The sequence below is a fragment of the Panthera pardus genome, unplaced genomic scaffold, assembly GCF_024362965.1.
Source record: "Panthera pardus isolate Hobbes unplaced genomic scaffold, ASM2436296v1 HiC_scaffold_6, whole genome shotgun sequence".
NCBI classification, from domain to species: Eukaryota; Metazoa; Chordata; class Mammalia; order Carnivora; family Felidae; genus Panthera; species Panthera pardus.
Genome location: NW_026526991.1, coordinates 59,568,089 through 59,586,125, shown reverse-complemented (window position 1 = coordinate 59,586,125; position 18,037 = coordinate 59,568,089). Strand labels below are relative to the sequence as shown.

The window sequence follows — 18,037 nt, the reverse complement described above, 5'->3', positions numbered from 1 at the left end:
CAAAACATATTGCTTATTTAGAAGAGTGGAAAAATAAGAATTTAGAGGAAGAGAGGCCAAAATCTAGGATTGCCATTTTTCTTCATCATGAGGCCCTAGAAACTATGCTTCCATCAAAGTGTCAATAATTTTTATTCTCCTCCCCTTTTCATTCACCTTTCGCTGTAGCCATTACAACTTTTATCCTTCCATAAAGGAAAACAAAAAGGATATACATTTGGTCCACTTTTCTCCAAATGAAGTGAAAACCCTCAAGATTTTTATCAACTTACCCATCCATTTTCTAGAAGTTATGGTTCCAAGAGTATTCTAGAGCCAAGGTTAAAAGTCTTCCACTTCTACACAGGATCTATTGCTTTTCTTCACTGACATCTTTTTAAGTTAATGACTGAGATTTCCCATTCTCTCTCTTTGGTAGTTTTGGTGATTTTTTTTTTTTTGCTATTATATTTTCACATTTTGTTTACTTTTATTAGATATCAGAAAGGACACCTTCTGTGATATGACTCCATTCTTTTAACTTTCCCCCAAGTTTTTGCTTTTGTTTATAACATAATCCAGGGATGCCTTTTGCATAAACTGCAAATGAATATAAAGTATTAATATGGTTTTATATCTAGAATGTTCCAAATTATGAGTGTTAGCAACCAAATGGGAATAGAGACTACCCTACCAAGGACTCTATACATGGATTTAAGGTGACAACAACTTGAATATGAATTGGTGATGGGCCTAAACTTCAAAGGAACTAAGAACATTTTTGGAAATCTGAGTACTTGTAAATATTTTAGTAATATCCTAATGCATTGTAGAATGCTGGTTACTGTTTGAAGCACCAGTGAAACATCATCTGATGTGTTCACATGCTTTATATGTGGTAATATTATTTGGTGGAATGATGCTTCTTGGGAATTTAAGAAACAAGCTGTATTGGACTTGTTATGAGAGAAAATTTCCAGAACCATAAAAATATTGAAGAGCGCATCATATTTTGAATAAAGCATCTTTTATGTAAAGCCATTGCTATTTTGAATATCTGGATTTCTTTGGTGACTAAGATAGAGATTGGTGATGCCTTTTAATTTATTACAAATTGTTGGGGAACATCATCAAAAAGACATGACCACAGATTGACCCACGAGCTGGACCCATACTTGGAGGCTCCTCCCTCCCTCCCCTATCCTTGGAATGTGGGCTCCACTTGCCTTTCCCACTCCCAGAGGCTGCTCCAAGAACACAACCTTGAGATAGTTACATGGTGTGGAGAACACCTGCACGTTATAAGTGACTGAACCCAGTTAAAGCCTATTTATAAACTTTTAAGAAGCAGTGGGCAGCTGTGAGGATCCAACTGCCTTGCTGCCACCCAAGGCAAGCCTCATACGTAAATTCCCTTTGCTCATTAAAACTGCCACCTACCAACCTGGAATGGACTGCTTCTTTCTTCAGTCTCTCCTGTCGCGACCGGCGCGACAAACACCAAGGTCAGGGTCCTGAGGGTAGGGGAATGCAAGAAAAAAGAAAGAAGAGAAAGTTTGGGAACAGGAGGGTCCCCTGGGCTGATGGCCCAAGTGACGGCTTTATTGTTGCTGTACACAATCTTTTATAATATAAGACTCTTATGGATCAGGTCATTCTAAGAATAATCAGGTTTCACATAATCGCTGCCAACCAAAACATTTAGTTCTGTGTTTCTTGTGAATTTTCTAGACGGGTCACAACAAGACCTTGTTGATAAGATTGCTAGCAAAACACAATTCCCATGTTTGTTTCTATCTGACTCAGGGTAGAAAAAGGGAGGTAGCATTATTGCCAACACCTGCAGACCACAGGCTTCAGGAATTAACTTTCTCAGCCTTGACAAGGCTTTCGTATGCCCTTGAAAGTGGGGGAATGGGAGGGGGAACCACCGGGTTGACTTGAGTCAACAGGGAACGTTGCTCGACCAGGTCTCAGCCTGGCACCGGCCCGGCCTCCCACATGAATGGGAGGGGGAACCACCGGGTTGGCTTGAGTCAACGGGGAACATTGCTCCACCTGGTCTCAGCCTGGCACCGGGGCCTGGCCCCCCACACTCTCCCTGCCTTCTGAGTACAGAGGCCAGCTTCAGATTTCACCCAAGAAGCTCCCAAGAGTGTTATGAACCAACACAAATTTACTGAGCTATTATCAAATGATATAGAAATGTTATCAAATAGCCACCTTTCAATCATTATGTTCCCACAGATCCACACTTTTACCCAAATCTATGGTGAAGTGGAAGATAATGCCATATAGTGGTCAAAAATATATGCTTTAGGGGCGCCTGGGTGGCTTAGTCGGTTAAGCGTCCGACTTCAGCTCAGGTCACGATCTCGCGGTCCACGAGTTCGAGCCCCGCGTCGGGCTCTGGGCTGATGGCTCAGAGCCTGGAGCTTGCTTCCGATTCTGTGTCTCCCTCTCTCTCTGCCCCTCCCCCGTTCATGCTGTGTCTCTCTCTGTCTCAAAAATAAATAAACGTTAAAAAAAAATTAAAAAAAAAATATATATGCTTTAGTTCGAATCCCAGATTTGTGTTTTACAACAGTTGCCTTGGGATGGTTTATGACCTCTCTAAGGCTTACTTTTCTCAAATTCTAAAATGTGGATAAATAGTTATGTCTATTGTATATGATAGTTTTGAACATTAAATGATATAATAGGCATAAAACATTTTAAAAGCTAATACTTAAATGTTTAATAAGTGATACCCATTTTAACAGTATGATAATGGTGAACAATACCTTCTCAAGAAAGTGGGGCTTAATTAGTAAAAGAGATGCTAAATTGATTGGTTTAATATGACTGGGACTATATAAACGTTGGCCATTCTAGGTGTAATCCCTCTGCACCAAGGTCAGCTTGCTTACATTTCCCTTATGTCCAGTTGCATCCTAGGATAGCCAGATCAATGAGGGTCTTATCCACACTTCAGATAAAGCCAATCAGAACATTTGGCAACAGATTATTAGGACCTAGCTACCTCAACTCCATGTGCCCTAGAAGCACACAAGATAAGGAAGGAGGATACTTGGTGTGAGTCAAAGTTGAAGAACACTTTAAGGACTTCACCCAGGGGCGCCTGGGTGGCTCAGTCGGTTAAGCATCTGACTTCGGCTCAGGTCATGATCTCACAGTTTGTGGGTTTGAGCCCCACATCGGGCTCTGTGCTATCAGCTCAGAGCCTGGAGCCTGCTTCGGATTCTGTGCCTCCCTCTCTCTCTGCCCCCTCTCCTGCTCATTCTCTCTCTCTCTCTCTCTCTCTCTCTCTCTCTCTCAAAAATAAACAATAAAGATTTTAAAAAAATTTTTTAAAAAGGACTTCACCCAGCCTTCATAATATCAGCATTTAGAAATTAATTTGGAAAGAAACATATTACCTTCTAAACGAGCTTGTCAAAAAAAAGACAACTTCTGAAACTGTTCATTAAGCTGGCTTTATGCTAGCACATACTTGGAATGTAATCCAAGTTATAGATAAACAGAGGAATGCGTTTATCGATCCTGCAGCTAAAACTTTGGAATGTTCAGTTTCTAAATGTATAAGTTAGTGGGCATTATCCCTCCTGTCACCACTGGACACAAGAATCAAAAGAAACAGTTTTAGCTACCAGTATTCTCAGGATAACATTAGAGCAGAGTTAGAGCAAGGAAATAATAGAAACACATGAGAGCTGACCCACCACACTTCAGCATTGGTTCCTCTATCCTCTATTCCTTCATCCCCAGCGGTTATGGACTACAGATACAAATCTAAATACATAGTATTCTCCCAATGCTTCCCCTTGCAAACAGTTAAAATAAAATTCAAAAGAAAAAAAAAAGAGTATTTTTTAAGATGGCAAGTTAGGTAAGAACACTTCTATAATACTTGGGCCATCTGGCCTAAGGATCTTCTTTGTCATTTCTCTAAATTTATCCAGAAGGTCACAAATCAGGGTCTAAACTTCTATTCCTATACATCACTAGATAGTAGAGCTAAAGCCTATACATATGTAATGAGTTCAGAAGCCAAAATCACCACCCATGTTAGGAATATATCCACTGGCAGCGAGGTGCAAAATTACACACCACACAACATATGATGCAAAGAATTACTGGAACAGAAACATTAATAATTTAAAGTAAGTATAATTTATCAAAAAGATATGAATGATACTGTCAAAATCAAGGACAAAGCATTATTTTAAAAACTGGGTGAAAAGACTGTTGAAAAACATAATGAGTGAAATAAATAATAAAACAATGAGGATAAATACCTGGAGAGATAAAACAAAAATAGTGAGCTAAATCAGATCTGATGTGTTCTCCCATAAAGCAAAAAAAAAAAAAAAAAAAAAAAAAAAAAAGATAAAGAGACTAGATAGATAACCGAAAACAATAAAGTTACTATATTAGATAGAAAAACAGGTAGTTGGGTAATTAGACAACAAAAGATAAGTGCAGATGCCAAAATAAACCTATATAATAAGAGTTACAGGTAGAGAAGGGGTGGAATAACAGGAAATAATAATACATTTCCTATAATAGAGAAGGCTGGATATTTCTAAGTATGCTGAAATGGGATCTATAAGGAAAATATACACCTTAAGAAACCAGACTTTTGGGGGGCACCTGGGTGGCTCATTCACCTGAGCGTCAGACTCTTCAGCTCAGGTCATGATCTCACAGTTCATGGGTTCAAGCCCTGCACAGGGCTCTGTGCTGACAGCATGGAGCCTGCTTGGGTTTCTGTCTCCCTCTCTCTCTGCCCCTCCCCCACTTGCTCGCTATCTCTCTCTCCCTCTCTCAAAAAAAATAGATAAAATTAAAACTAAATTAAATTAAATAGGGCTACTTGGGTGGCTCAGTTGGTTAAGCATCCAACTCTGGCTCAGGTCACTATCTCATGGTTTGTGAGTTCCAGCCCCACATCGGGCTCTGTGCTGACAGCTCAGAGATTTTGGCTTCTGAACTCATTACATATGTATAGGCTTTAGCTCTACTATCTAGTGATGTATAGGAATAGAAGTTTAGGCCCTGATTCGTGACCTTCTGGATAAATTTAGAGAAATGACAAAGAAGATCCTTAGGCTAGGTGGCCCAAGTATTATAGAAGTGTTCTTACCTAACTTGCCATCTTAAAAAATACTCTTTTTTTTTTTCTTTTGAATTTTATTTTAACTGTTTGCAAGGGGAAGCATTGGGAGAATACTACGTATTTAGATTTGTATCTGTAGTCCATAACCACCGGGGATGAAGGAATAGAGGATAGAGGAACCAATGCTGAAGTGTGGTGGGTCAGCTCTCATGTGTTTCTATTATTTCCTTGCTCTAACTCTGCTCTAATGTTATCCTGAGAATACTGGTGGCTAAAATAAATAAAATAACAAATAAAAATAATTTTAATAAAAAAATAAATAAAATAAACCAGGCATTTTTATTTCTTTTTTTTTAACTTAAAGTCAAGATTAACATATAGTGTAGTGTTGGTTTCAGGAGTAGAATTTAGTGATTTTTCACTTACATATAACACCCAGTGCTCATCACAAATGCTATCCTTAATGTCCATCACCCATTCAACCCAAATACTACCAACACCCCTCCAGCAACCGTCTGTTTGTTCTCTGTATTTAAAAGTCCCTTTGGTTTGTCTCCCTCTCTGTTTTTATATTATTTTTTCTTCACTTCCCCTATGTTCATGTTTTGTTTCTTAAATTCCATATATGAGTGAAATCATATATTTATCTCTCTCTGACTGACTTATTTCACTTAGCAAAATACACTCTAGTTCCATCCGTGTTGTTGCAAATGGCAAGACTTCATACTTTTTTGAATGCCAAATAATATTCTATTGTGTATAATATATATATATGTGTATATATATATGTGTATATATATATGTGTGTGTATATATATATATATACACACACATATATATATCACATCTTCTTTATCTATTCATCACTCAATGGACATTTGGCTTCTTGCCATACTTTAGCTGTTCTCGATAGCGCTCCTATAAACACTGGGGTGCCTGGGTCCCTTCAAAATAGCACACCTGTATCCTCTGGATAAATATCTAGTAGTGCAATTGTTAGATTGTAGGGTAGTTCTATTTTTAATTTTTTGAGAAAACGCCATACTGTCTTCCAGAGTGGCTGTACCAGTTTGCATTTCTACCAGCAGTGCAAAAGGGTTCCCCTTTCTCCACATCCTCACCAACATCTGAGGTGCTCATTTTAGCCACTCTGACAGGTGTGAGGTGGTATCTCATTGTGGTTTTGACTTGTATTTCCCTGATGATGAGTGACCGTGAGCATCTTTCCATGTGTCTGTTAGCAATCTGGATGTCTTCTTTGGGAAAGTGTCTCTTCGTGTCTTTTGCTTATTTCGTCACTGGATTATTTCTTTTTTGGATGGTGAGTTTGATAAGCTCTTTATACATTTTGGATACTAACCCTTTATAGAATATGTCACTTGCAAATATTTTCTCCCATTCCACCAGTTGCCTTTTAGTTTTGCTGGTTGTTTCCTTCACTGTGCAGAAGCTTTTTATCTTGATGAGGTCCCAGTAGTTCATTTTGGCTTTTGTTTTCTTTGCCTCCAGATATATGTCTAGTAAGAAGTTGCTGAGGCTGAGGTCATAGAGGTTGTTGCCTGTTTTCTCCTCTAAAGTTTTCATGGCTTCCTGACTTACCTTTAGGTTTTTCATCCATTTTAATTTTATTTTTGTGTATGGTGTAAGTGGTGTATGGGGTAAGAAAGTGGTCCATGTTCATTCTTTTGCATGTCGCTGTCCAGTTTTCCCAACACCATTTGCTGAAGAGACTGTCTTTTCTTTTATTGGATATTCTTTCCTGATTTGTCAAAGATTAGTTGAACAAGCATTTGTAAGTCCATGTCTGCATTCTCTATTCTGTTGCATTGATCTATGTGTCTCTTTTTATACCAATACCATACTGTCTTGATGATTACAGCTTTGTAATATAGCTTGAAGTCAGGAATTGTGATGTCTCCAGCTTTGGTTTTTATTTTCAACATTACTTTGGCTATTCGGGTCTTTCTAGTTCCATACAAATTTTAGAATTGTTTGTTCTAACTCTGTGAAGAATGCTGATGTTATTTTGATAGGGATTACATTGAATATGTAGATTGCTTTGGGTACTGACATTTTAACAATATTTATTCTTCCAATCTATTGCTGTGTAACATATCACTCTAAGTTTTAGTGGATAAAACATTTTTTTTTATCACTTGCAGTTCTAGAAGTGGACAGGAACAGCTGGGTGGTTCTCACATGGGTCTTTCATTTAGCCGTAATTGTTGGTGAATTGATTTGGAATCATGTGAAGACTCATCAGAGCTGATGTCCAAGGTGGGTTCTTCATCAGATGTCACCAAAGCTACAATGGCTGAAAGAGATGGGACCTTATCAGGTATTTCTCTCTACGTAGCCTCTCTGCAAGTATTTCGCTCCTCACTGCATGACAATCTCAGGGTATTCAAACTCCTCACATAACAACAGATTTCCCCAAAGCGTTTGTTCCAAAAAAGATGAGAGCTACAGATCTCCAAAGACCTAATTTCTGAAGTACTACACCTTCATTTCTACTACATTTTCATGGTCAAAATCAAGTCATAAAGATAGTCAAGATGAAAGGGGAGACGAAAGAAACTACAACTTCTGATCTGGAAAGTAACGAAGAACTTGCAAGTATCTTCAATCCACCAGAGTCATGAATCTAAAAATGCCCTCAAGAGCCAAAGCAGCTATTTACAATTAGTTCATCCTTCCACCATTCTACCCTTTTCATAATCTACCCCTCTGGTCCTCATTGTTTCAGCCACAATCTGATGCCCTCAAGTCAAGGATACATGTGTTTTACCTGCCTTCAGTAATTGCTTTTGGAACAATTACTCAGAAGACAAAGCCTATCAATTATCATAAAAGACTATTTGGTTATATTTTTATGTTAATGATTTTTTGCACATGTTTTAATAACTTCAGATTACAAGAGACAAGGATTACAATTGAACAAGGATTACAATTTTGTTCAAATCCACATGTTTATTGTGAGGCAGCATTAACAAAGTGGAGTTGAATGTGAAGGGAACTTGTGTTTCCTAAAAATCAATGTTCTTATGCTCTTGAAAAGAGAAAATATTTTGAAAGAGGCAGTGTTGCAAGGAAGGGAAAGCAGTGACAAGAATGGAATAGATTCAACACACAGGAGTAATGGTTAAGGTATACATGACAAGATTAAAAAGAGTTAAGAGGCACCTGGGTGGCTCAGTTGGTTAAGCATCTGACTCTTTTTTTTTTTTATGTTTATTTATTTTTGAGACAGAGAGACAGAGACAGAGTGTGAGTGGGGGAGGGACAGAGAGAGAGGGAGACATAAAATCTGAGGCAGACTCCAGGCTCTCAGCTGTCAGCACAGAGCCCGATGCAGGGCTCAAACTCACAAACTGTGAGATCATGACCTGAGCTGAAGTCGGATGCTTAACTGACTGAGCCACCCAGGTGCCCCAGCATCCGACTCTTGATTTCAGCTCAGGTCATGATCTCATGGTTCACGGAATCAAGCCCCACATTGGGCTCTGCACCGATTGCTCCAACCTGCTTGGGATTTTCCCTCCCTCTCTCTCTGCTCATGCTTTATTTATAAATAAATAAATAAATAAATAAATAAATAACATTTAAAAAGAGTTGATTGAAATGTAAATTAGGAAGACATACACATTTCAGAAAAGAAGAAAAATATCCATCTACAGAATGCTGCACCTATCACAATTTTTCCTTAGATTATCTTCCCAGTTTTCTTTATTGTTCCTCAATATTATGAGAATTGCACAACTCCCATAACTTAATAACCATCTATATACTAAATCAATAGATTGTTTGTAATATATGATATCATGTCAGTATATGATAAATTGTTTTTGTTTCAATTTAAACTCCCAATATGTGAATCTAATATTTCTTTGAAAGAAATGCAAGTCTTTTAAGGATGTCATGGAAAGACCGCCTTACTTGTGTATTTCTCAGAGTATAAATGAAGGGGTTCAACAAAGGGGCAACAGATGTAGTGAGCAGAGAAACTGCCTTATTAATGGCCACTTCATCCTTAGCTGAAGGTTTGATATACATAAAAATGCAGCTGCCATAGGTGACAGAAACCACAATCATGTGGGAAGAACAGGTGGAAAAGGCTTTTTTCTTTTGCTGGGCAGAAGGTAATCTTAGAATTGTCCTAATGATGTATATGTAGGACAGAACTATACACACAAGGGTCATTATGAAGGTCAACACAGCACAGACTATGACCAGCTGCTCTATGAACCACGTATCTGAACATGAATTTTTCAGTATCAGAGAAGCATCACAGAAAAAATGGTCAATATCAGAGTCACAGAATTCCAGATGGAGGCTCAAACCAAGGGGTGGAAAGATAATCAATAAGCCAGACACCCAACAAGACAGGATAAGATTCCAACAGACTCTGTTGTTCATGATAGTCACGTAATGCAGGGGTTTGCAGATGGCCACATAGCGGTCGTAGGACATCACAGCCAAGAGGAAAAATTCTGTAGCTCCAAAGAGAACAATAAAAAAGATTTGGCTGAAGCAGGCCTTGATGGTGATGGTTTTGTCCCCACTTGATATCATGTACAGGTATGTGGGGACACAGGCAGTTGTGAATGAGATTTCTAAGAAGGAGAAATTTTGAAGAAAAAGATACATAGCTGTTTTTAAATGAGAATCCACCAAGATGAGAGAAATTATGGTCAGATTCCCAATTACACTTATCATATATGTGATAAACAGAAAGATAAAAACCAGAATCTCTAGTTGTGGGTCATTTGTCAAACCCATTATGATGAACATTGTTATTGCCGAATGGTTTCTCATCATTGACTTCATACTACTGCCCAATCTTCACATAAAAGTCACAGAAATCGGATCTGAGGAGCAATGTCACAATATGACAGGATCAGACAGTGACTACCAATACCAAGCAAACCAAGTCACATTCATTTCCTTCTGTAACTTGATAAGCAGGTTTTGATGAGGTAATTCTCTCAGCTCCACTGAAATATACCACTGGGAAGCTAAGCTATGGGAAGTTTCTCTTGAAAATTGCTGCTACTGAAATTGTTTTCAAATATTCCAGGTCTCCCAGTTCACAGCACTTGTTTCCAATTTATTTTTTAAGCTCATACTTTGGTTGAGATTTCCCCTATTAGATCAGGAGTTGACTGCTTTGAGCTATACTTTGATGGGTCATACAGTCCCTTTATTCTAAGACTTTTGTACTCAAAAGCTAAATCCTAAAACTGTTTTGCTTTATGTTTTGGTGCCCGATAAAATGCAAAATATATGGAGGATGTTGGTTATGCCCTACTTAGATTCTCCAGATCCCTCTCCTAGTGAACTAGGCATTATTTAAAGGTCAACTAGATTTCTCCCAGAAACCAGTCCTTCAATAGTCCTTTCTCCTGACTTTCTAAGTTTGTCTGTTATCCCTTTATTTTCCATCCCTGTCCTCAGCAGAGAAGGCTTTAATGAATGATTATTTTAATATAATTTGAAAACCATGGGTAAAGTTACAAATAGCTGAAGGATTTATCAAAACATACTTTGCTTTCCCTCCTTCATAACCAACAGAAGTGTGATACATGTTTCAGTAATGCACAGGCATTAAGTGTATGGACCTTGAAACAGTTTGGGATCAAATCATATCTGTTTTCTACTAGCTGAGTGACCTTAGGCAAGTCATTTAATCTCTCTGTTCTCCAAATTCCTAATATGAAGTAGAGTTAACAGGAATACTACATCATAAGATTACTATGAATTTTAATTAAGTAATATAGGGGTGCCTCTTTGGTTCAGTCCATTAAGCATCCAACTCTTGATTTCAGCTCAAGTCGTGATCTCATGGTCATGGGATTGAGCCCATATATGAGGCTCCACTTTCAAATATCAGGCTCCACACTGAGTGCAGAGTCTTCTTGGGATTCTCTCTCTCCCTCTACCCCTCTCCGCCACTCATACTCATGCACTCTCACTCTCTCTCTCCAAAAATAATAAATAAATACATAAATACATAAAATCAACTCCCATGAACTACAGATTACTATACTACCTTGCCAGGTTACAGATATCATGATAGAAAAAGGGGCATTACCCTGGGTTTATGAGACAAATGGTTTGCAAACAGGTGATACCAGTACTGGAAAATGGTGGATATAAAAAAAATAGAATGTTTACCAGTGGTAATTGAGACATATGGGATATAAATATAGATAGATACCAGATAGATGGATGAGAAGAGACAGAGAAATGGAGAGGTGTAGAGAGAGTGATTATAAACTTGTTTCTGCCAGTCAAATCACTGTACATGGGATTTCACCAACTTAAAGATGAATTGGATGAATCCTTCCCACATTTTTGATCTGGTGACAGTTGGCTTGAAAACGTGCCAGTACTCACCTTTGACATTCCTCATTGTATCACCAGGAAGCTATACCTCAAATGACCTTAGTGAGCCTCAGAGTTGAGCAAAAACATACTAATAGTATCAGCTAAGTATATTCCTAATCCCTGGCCCCCCAAGAACCTATATTAACCATATATGTATACACATGGTTTCTGAATTTGTAAAAAATACTATTCTAATTTAAAATTGGGAAACATTTCTATGCTAGGAAACTGGAAGGAAAATAATAAACTTTAAAGAGCAAGGAGGAGTTCAGAAGCCTCTCTAGCTCTGCAAAAGTAGGTGTTCTGATTTTCTCTGGACAAACATGTTTTTACACTTATGACCCTGTTTATTTCCTCCATCCAAACACACATGCTGAAAACTACTTTAAAAAGTCCTTGGAGGCCCTGATTCAAAGTCTCTAATGAATTTAAAGTATAATTTACTTTGACAAAAAAAATCCTAAGCCAAGCACAATGGGGATAATGTCTTTAGAGAGAAAAAGAGGCAATAATAGCAATAAACACAGTCCAAGCATAAAATAATAAGATTGCACTGACAAATAAGCTATCTGTTCTTAGTCATTTGTTTACACATGATTCATACAAATGTAATGAGTAAGAAGAACAAGAAGTAAGCCTTCTTGTCTAAATTACATACATAACAAATATTACAGAAAAATTCAGACAGATATGAAAAGTGAAAAAATTCATAGAAACTGCAACATCCAGAAAGAAACATTACTATTCTAATGTTCGTCCTTCCAAATATTGCCCATAGTAATATGCAAGTGGTGTATGTACTACTGCCAGTTTCCTATACAGGATACCTCTCAGGAACAGCCAAATGGAAGAGGTTCATGGGGGGTGGGGGATCAGGAAGGCACAGAGTTTCCATGCCCTCTCCTAACACACCACCCTCCTGGTACCTCAATGTGTTCACCAACACAGAACCTCCCCAAATAACCTTGTTCAACTTTTTAATAGTACTTAATCTCCATCCCCCTCTGCCCTCCCCAAAGAACAGTAAATGGGGCTAAAGTTTCCAGTCCTCTAGTCATGTGGTCTTTCTGATGACCAGCCACATTCTAAGGCTAACTAGGGTCCTCATCCTAAGTCACCTTACTAGCATAAATTCAAAGTAAAAGACATCCCTATCAATCAGGAAATTCCAAGAGTTTTAGGAGCTCTGTGCCAGGAAGAGGGACAAAGGCCAAATATTTCTTATATATCTATCTATAAGGCACATATATCCACAAGGTGAAATAGCCAGATGCAACACAGAGTAAAAGATTTTAATATCTGTATCTCAGTAATTAATAGAACAAAGAAATGAGTAAGTAAAATGAAGATTCGATCAATATAATTGATAATATATATATTATCAATATAATTGATTATATATATATATATATATATATATATATATATATATAATAGATGCTTGTAGAAAAATGCACCCAAAAGCTCAGAATACATTTTTATTTTTGCTTTCATCTCTATAAACATATTTGAAAGAAACAACTGAACATTTCCAGATACACTTTTATAGTGATTCCATCACTGGAGAAGAGAAAATGGGAAATATTTGTGGGGCATATACCATATACCAACTACTGGCCTTTAACAATTACAAGCCTACTTAATGGGCATTATGATTTCCGTTTTACAGAATAGGAAAGAGAGATTCAGAGACATGAAATTTCTTGTGTCATTCAAGAGAGAGTGGGTCACTGTGTTATATTTGGTTAAATTAACTGCTGTGAAGGCACCTTCGGGTGGCAAAAGGTTAGCCATATATTGTTGCGACCGGCACAACAAACACTGAGATCAGGGTCCTGAGGGTAGGGGAATGTAAGAAAAAAAGAGAGAAGAGAAGACAGTTTGGGAACAGGAGGGTCCCCTGGGCTGATGGCCCAAGTGACGGCTTTATTGTTGCTGTACACAATCTTTTATAATATAAGACTCTTATGGATCAGGTCATTCTAAGAATAAACAGGTTTCACATGATCACTGCCAACCAAAACATTTAGTTCTGTGTACCTTGCGAACTTTCTGAACGGGTCACAAGACCTTGTTGATAGATTGCTAGCAAAACACAGTTCCCATGTTTGTTTCTATTTGACCTGGGGTAGAAAAAGGGAGGTAGCATTACTGCCAACACCTGCAGACCACAGGCTTCAGGAATTAACTTTCTCAGCCTTGACAAGGCTTTCGTATGCCCTTGAAAGTGGGGGAATGGGAGGGGGAACCACCGGGTTGGCTGAGTCGACAGGGAGCCGTTGCTCAACCCGGTCTCAGCCTGGCACCGGGGCCTGGCCTCCCACAATATATGTGTGTGTGTGTGTGTGTGTGTGTGTGTGTGTGTGTGTATACACACATATATAAAACAAGTTCTTCATTGCCTTCAACCGAAAATGTTCAAGTGTTTTCTCAGAAGTAACTCACAGGCCAATATAAGACTCCTACCTCAATCTGAGCATTCCACTTTTATCTATTCTGTATTTTATTTCTGCATGGGTATTGCAAAAAAAAAATGAAAATTACTGCTTACTATCTTTCGCCAATAGTCTATAGATGGGCTAATTACAACTAGGTTAGTGATGTTTAGAAAATGGGACTTTTTTCAGGACTGTGTGGCCCGCAAATGGTTCTGGCTAAGTTCTTTATCCATGGTCAAGTGCAGCTATTCCCACTCATGGGGAAGACAAATCAGCTGTAGCTCCCTTGCTCCTCCCAACCCCACCTCTAAGCTAGTCTCTCTGGACCCTCATCCCTTAACTATATGTTCAGAATTTGTTCCCAAAATTGTCAACAAAGGACATTCATTAGCCTGTTCCAAACAAGGATTCCAGAGGCAACTTGTGTTCCTCATTCTGTTGTTTCCCCAGTGCATGCTCTCAAGAGAGCAAATATAACCTGTGTCACTCTGAGTAAATTATAAATCTGCGGTGGGAGGGGGAGCACATAATCTGCCTTCTGAGATCATCAACCTCATTTCATCCAGAAGAGAAAAATCAACAACCTCATTTCATCCAGAACTACTCTGCTCCTCATCCTTCTTTTGATCTCCTATTTTTTGGTCCACTTTAAGAAGATAGACTACCCAAAAACTCTGATTCAGCTCCTGTCTGAATTAGTGGAAGAATAGAAACAGGTAAATACCCACTATACTAATAAGGGACAACAGAAGACTATTTCTACATGAGAAGCCCCGGAAGTTTTTGTTATTTCCATGAAATGCAGGATAGGACTTGGTGGCAGATAATGTAGAAAATGCGAATATATTATTTTTTAATCATGTGGCCTTACAATCTTTATTCACCTCTAAGAATTTCACCTCATAGAATCCAACTATGACTAGTATGATAGTCAAGTGAAGAAGTATGTTCCCTGTTTATAACTTCATTGATTTTACTTCTCTGTGGTTGTGAAGCCTGAATCTGATGCAGATGTGAACATTCAGCCACTCCCTGAAGATTGCAGGTTGGTAACCAGGAGGGGAAAGGCATCCAGAACATTGTGTAACTTATCTTGATCCCTGATTCCAACTGTGGAGTGCAAGCCATTAGTGGATTGGAATCAATTTAATGGGTTGCAACCAGCATTTGAAATAAAAATGTTTTAAATAGAATAAAACAAAAAATAATATCACATTGTATCCCATATAGTAAGTAAGAAGTGTTCTGTAGAACTATTACTGAGGTTAGATACAGATGTATGCCAGAAAATGATATAAAATGTAGAACGTATTATAGTAAAAAATTCTTGAAAGCTACTGCTTTATAAATGTTTATAACAACACACAGAAAACTTCTTGAATAAATCAGTAAAGACACTCCTACATAATGTGACTCTTAAATCACATGAGTTCACAAATCAGTAGAGACTTGAAATGCTCTTGAAATGCTTAAATATAGCATCTCCTAGAAAACCCTGGAGGCTCCAGGGTGGCTCAGTCGGTTAAGCATCCGACTTTGGCTCAGGTTATGATCTCAGGGTTCATGGGTTCCAGCCCTGTATCAGTCTCTGGGCTGACAGCTCAGAGCCTGGAGCCTGCTTCAGATTCTGCTCTCTCTCTCTCTCTCTCTCTCTCTCCCTACCCCGCTTGCACTCTGTCACACTCTCTCTCTCAAAAATAAACAAAAAAAAAGAGGGGCGCCTGGGTGGCTCAGTCGGTTAAGTGTCTGACTTCGGCTCAGGTCATGATATCATGGTTTGTGAGTTTCGGCCCCACACGGGGCTCTATGCTGACAGCTCAGAGCCTGGAGTCTACTTCCGATTCTGTGTCTCCCTCTCTCTTTGCCCCTCCCCCGCTTATACTCTGTCTCTCTCACAAAATAAATAAACTTTAAAAACAAATTTTAAATAAATAAAAGACTACTATAATTATATGAGAAAAAAATAAACAGCAGAAAGAGTAAGAAAAACAGCAATTCTAAGAAAAGTTAAGTAGACAAAGTAAAGCAATGTATAGAATCAATGGGAAGTATGGAAAGTGAATACAGGGGGAGAAAATAGTAACTAGTCTGGAAGGGAGCAGCTGCTGGAAGCATTCCTTTTCTAACTCATTCCACAAACTTTCTGAACATCACCTGTGAGGAAGAGACTTGCCTCATGTTGGCACTGGGGAGAGTACCATGTGGGAAAATAATGGCAAGAACTTCTCTATACAGGGCAAACGAGACTGGAAAGGATACAACACCATTCAAATGGGCCACTGGTCTGGGTCAAGTCATCAGAGGAAAAGTTCACTGTCCATCACTCTTTGTTCTCTTCACATTTCACCTGTCCATTTCAGAGCACCTCTTCCTTTCTCACCTTTTATTATCATCACTTTTTTCTCTTCAGACTCAAAATTTTTCAACAATGAAAAATAAAACCAGGTTGACTGAATGTATCCTGCTGGGTCTAATAGATGTCCCTGAACTCCAGGTGGTGGTTTTCACCTTTATGTTCCTTGCTTATTTACTCAGCATCATCAGAAATCTGACTATCCTCATCCTCACCTTGCTGGACTCCCACCTTCAGACTCCCATGTATTTCTTTCTCTGGAACTTCTCTTTATTAGAAATGTCCTTCACAAACATTTTCATTCCCAGGGTCCTGATCAGCATCACAACAGGGAATAAGAGTATCAGTTTAGCTGGCTGCTTCACTCAGTATTTCTTTGCAATATTCCTTGGGGCAACAGAGTTTTATCTTCTGGCTGCCATGTCCTATGACTGCTATGTGACCATAAGCAAACCCCTGCATTACATGGCCATTATGAGCAGCAGAGTCTGTACCCAAATGGTTCTCTACTCTTGGCTGGCTGGGTTATTGGTTATTATACCACTAATCCCTCTGATGAGTCAACAGGACTTTTGTGCATCCAACAGTCTGAATCATTATTTCTGTGACTATGAGCCCCTTCGGAAACTCTCCTGTTCAGACACAAGCCTCATCAAGAAGGTTGTCTTTCTTGTGGCATCTGTGACCCTACTGGTCACTCTGACTCCTGACTCTCTCCTATGTGTTCATAATCAAGATTATTCTGAAGCTCCCCTCTGCCCAGCAAAGGACAAAAGCCTTTTCCACCTGTTCTTCCCATATGACCATGATCTCTCCCTCCTATGGAAGCTGCTTCTTCACATTCATTAACCCCTCAGCAAAAAAAAGAACACATTTAACAAGGGAGTAGCTCTACTCATTACTACAGTCACACCTTTATTGAACCCCTTCATTTATACCCTAAGGAACCAACAGGTAAAGCAAGCCTTCAAGGATATAGTCAAAAAGCTTGTGAATCTTTAAAGAATTTCAGAATTGAAGCTTTAATGGTTGAGTGCTTACTGTGTACCAAGCCCTCTGCCAACTTACTACATATCCAAGAAAGAGTTAAATTCCAGGCCAGTGAGAGGGACCTGGAAATAAATAAATTACAACCTGTTAAGTTTTCATATAAAGAAATTATTAAGGCTATTTTATAGATGAAAAAGCACAATCTGAGCTACAGTCAATAAATGTTTTCAGAGGGGATACCATTTAAACTCAGTCTTAACAAGTAGGAGTAAGTCAAACAAGCAAAAATAGAGAAAGAGAAATCTGGGTAGAAGGAATACTATTTTTAGGAGCACAGAATTTCAATCCAAAAGGATTGAGTAAATGTCATTAATTTCAATGATACAAAAAGAAGGGGGAAAAGGTTTGTGAAGATGATAGCTATAGTTTTGAATTAAGTTAAATCTCATTTTGCATGAATTAAATGCCCATAATGTCAAAGCATCTGGAATTCAAGACAGATCTAGGAATTTAGCAGAGGTCAAGCAGATCTAGGAATTTTCAGAAGTCAAAGAGACACACATACCTTTTTTAAAAGAATGTATTCCCCATCTCTTATCTTTTAATAATTACAAAGGATTAAATTATTTGATTTTAAGTCTTTAATCCTATTAAAATGCAATTAAGAGAGGTGGTGTACCGGTGCACTATAGTAGCGAACATCTCCAAATCTCAGTGGCTTAAATAACAAAAGTTTATAATCTTTCATCCTATATATCCTATGTGGATCAG

General features: G+C 38.4%; 2 protein-coding genes across 2 annotated transcripts; one reads left to right on the top strand and one right to left on the bottom strand.

Annotated features, from left to right (window-relative positions):
* Positions 1 to 1,402: 1,402 nt before the first annotated feature.
* Positions 1,403 to 9,913, bottom strand: LOC109270239 (olfactory receptor 6C2-like). The gene is made up of 3 exons (XM_019454655.2): positions 9,004 to 9,913; positions 8,030 to 8,087; positions 1,403 to 1,493 (listed from the first exon to the last, which is right to left on the bottom strand). Exons 1-3 carry the CDS (start codon positions 9,911 to 9,913, stop codon positions 1,403 to 1,405), a joined length of 1,059 nt encoding a protein of 352 aa, XP_019310200.2.
* A 6,438-nt stretch (positions 9,914 to 16,351) lies between these two features.
* Positions 16,352 to 17,278, top strand: LOC109270590 (olfactory receptor 2AP1-like). The gene is given in 3 exon segments (XM_019455270.2): positions 16,352 to 16,977; positions 16,979 to 17,139; positions 17,142 to 17,278. Coding segments are annotated over 3 exon segments (924 nt in total).
* Positions 17,279 to 18,037: the final 759 nt, after the last annotated feature.